Source organism: Rhinopithecus bieti, unplaced genomic scaffold (genome assembly GCF_001698545.2).
Source record: "Rhinopithecus bieti isolate Rb0 unplaced genomic scaffold, ASM169854v2 repeat_22049, whole genome shotgun sequence".
In the NCBI taxonomy this organism is placed as follows: domain Eukaryota; kingdom Metazoa; phylum Chordata; class Mammalia; order Primates; family Cercopithecidae; genus Rhinopithecus; species Rhinopithecus bieti.
In genome coordinates, this window is record NW_016836902.1 from 162 (window position 1) to 2,762 (window position 2,601).

Here is a 2,601-nt window from a genome sequence, read left to right on the forward strand (position 1 = left end):
TGGAAAATTATCTTATGTACATGTAGTTATAGACACATTTTCTCATGCTCTGTGGGCTACAGCCAGAACTGGAGAAGCTGTAAAGGATGTTATTCATCATCTTTTTGCGAGCTTTGCAGTTTTAGGAAAACCCCAAACTTTGAAAACAGATAATGCTCCAGCTTATACAGCAAAAGTTTTAAAATTTCTGTATACAAATGTCTATTAGTCATGTTACAGGAGTTCCTTATAACCCTCAAGGGCAAGGCATTGTTGAAAGAGCACATCAAAACTTGAAAAACCAGATTCACAAGTTACAACAAGGAGAGTATAAGTATTCCTCTCCCCATCACGTTCTTTCTCATGCTCTCTTTGTGCTAAACCATCTTAATGTTAACAATGAGGGCACAACAGCCCTCGAGAGACATTACTCAAAAGAAAGTAAACCAGTCACTCTTGTTAAATGGAGAGACTTATTAACAGGACAATGGAAGGGACCAGATGTGTTGTTAACCTCGGGTCGAGGATATGCTTGTGTTTTTCCCCAAGATTCGGCCACTCCAATTTGGATACCGGACAGACTAATCAGACATCATGAATCTCCCGTCGCCAACAAAACCCACCATACCCAGAAAACGGTTTCGACCACGGAAAACCCGGCCGCCACCACACCCGACGAGTCATCAGATATCTGAAGTTCAACTTTCTTCTCTTTTTGCTTCCCTGAATCTGACTCAATTCCGTCTTGCGGCTTCTACAAGAAAAAGGAACTTACCAACTTGGGGTGATATAAAAGCTCTTACCACTTCTGCTTTAGCCTTGGTGGAGGGAGAACGCAAACCTGTTACTCCTGAAACTGTCTTTATTGCTATTCTTGCTCTCCTCACAGTCCAGGTAAGTTCTGCACCTTTGCCTATGAACAATCTTATAAACAATACTTATTGGGCTTATGTTCCTAGTCCTCCGTTGTTTCATCTTGCTTCTTGGGATGGCGAAGAAATTCAAGTTTCTTCTCGCTACTTTGAAATTATGGGAGGTGATTCTAATTCGTATACTATACCGCGAGTTTCTGCGCCCTTTGATTTCTATGCTACTACTCATCATGTTCCTTTATGCTTCTCTAAAGATAATACTCCTCCTATGCCACTGTGTAGCTCACTGGCCATGCGCACAGCTGTCGCTGATTCACCCCTCAATGATAAAAAGGCTACTCTTACCTCAGGTCAGAGCAATGATGCTCATTCTCGTTACTTATGGTTCTTATCTTATCTTTCTATTAATGAATACAATTCTTCGGTGAAAACCACCGAACCTTTTACTACTCTACCCTCCTCTATAAAATTAAGTAAAAATGCCCACCAAGTAGATCATTCTTGGGATCCAATTTCTTACCAAAATGGGCAACCTTTATGGTACAATTGTGCATTTTATAATAAAACTACCACCTTTACTCTTTATAATAGTTCATATAAAATTTATGATTGGTCAATTTCCGGTGTAGGATATGACTACAGAAATTATTTAAATCATAATCAAGGCCATACGTTCATTAACTGGGTCAACAACAAGTTAATTAAAACTAATGAAATTATAGACACTTGGTATTCTCCGGGATGGGTAACACCTACTTGGATATTTAATCACAAAAATAACAAACCTCAGTCACAACTATATAGACTAATAGCTGCACTTAATAAAACCACCTTAACTAGACCTACTAATGAAGAGGTAATTAATAATCAAGCTTGTGTACGCTCCCCTTTCTCTATTTTAATATATGACAATATTACTCAGTTACAAGTTTCTTATCAAGATAATCTATATACAGTAAATTGTACAAAATGCAAAATAACTAACTGCCTTAATACTTCATTTTCTCAGTCTCATTTCTATGTGTTAAAGCGTCCTACTTACATACTATTGCCTGTAAATATATCTGAAGGATGGTACACGGACCCTGGATTAGCAGCTTTGCAAGCTATAAAGCAAGCCTTAACTAGACCTAAACGATTTATTGCTGCATTAATTCTAGGAATCACTGCTTTAATTGCTATCATTGGATCAGTTGCTGCCTCAGCGACCGCCTTGGTACAACAAGTACATACTGCTCAACATGTTAATCATCTATCACTAAATATCTCTAAGGCTTTATTTTTACAAGAAAGCATAGACCATAAATTAATAGATAGAATAAATGTCTTAGAAGAAGCAGTTTTATATTTAGGGCAAGAAATTCAAAATATTAAAGTACAATTAACTACGGCTTGTCATCATAATTATAAATGGATTTGTGTAACTCCCCTTCCTTACAATCATACAGAAGTAACCTGGGAGCAAATTCAGTATCACATTACAGGATTATGGAACCATTCTCTCACCTATGATATGCAATCCCTACAACAACAAATTACTGATATCTCTCATGCACACTTATCTACAGTTTCCCCTGCAGATGTCGCTCAAAGCATAGTAGATTCTTTCCATACCATGGTAAATTCAAAAATACTATCAACATCATTCTACCATATAGCTGCCTTTGCATTTATAATTATTTTGTTTATAATTTTCTTTCCAGTGCTCTCCCGAAGACTCTTCGCCTCTGTGAAAACCCTCCAACAAGAA

The 2,601-nt window shown here is 37.4% G+C and overlaps 1 protein-coding gene across 1 annotated transcript; it reads left to right on the forward strand.

Moving 5' to 3' along the window:
- The first annotated feature begins 246 nt into the window (after window positions 1-246).
- On the forward strand, window positions 247-2,601 carry LOC108524757 (pyrin domain-containing protein 3-like). Its single transcript, XM_017865832.1, has 2 exons — window positions 247-873; window positions 2,555-2,601. The coding sequence occupies exons 1-2, from the start codon at window positions 574-576 to the stop codon at window positions 2,582-2,584; spliced, it is 330 nt and encodes a 109-aa protein (XP_017721321.1). The 5' UTR covers window positions 247-573; the 3' UTR covers window positions 2,585-2,601.

What these genes read in the sequence shown, in the direction of transcription:
- LOC108524757 (XM_017865832.1), top strand. Translation starts at nt 574, where the DNA reads ATGAATCTCCCGTCGCCAACAAAACCCACCATACCCAGAAAACGGTTT. An exon ending in TTGCTCTCCTCACAGTCCAG is followed by an intron (nt 874 to 2,554) that starts GTAAGTTCTGCA and finishes TTTTCTTTCCAG; the next exon opens with TGCTCTCCCGAAGACTCTTC.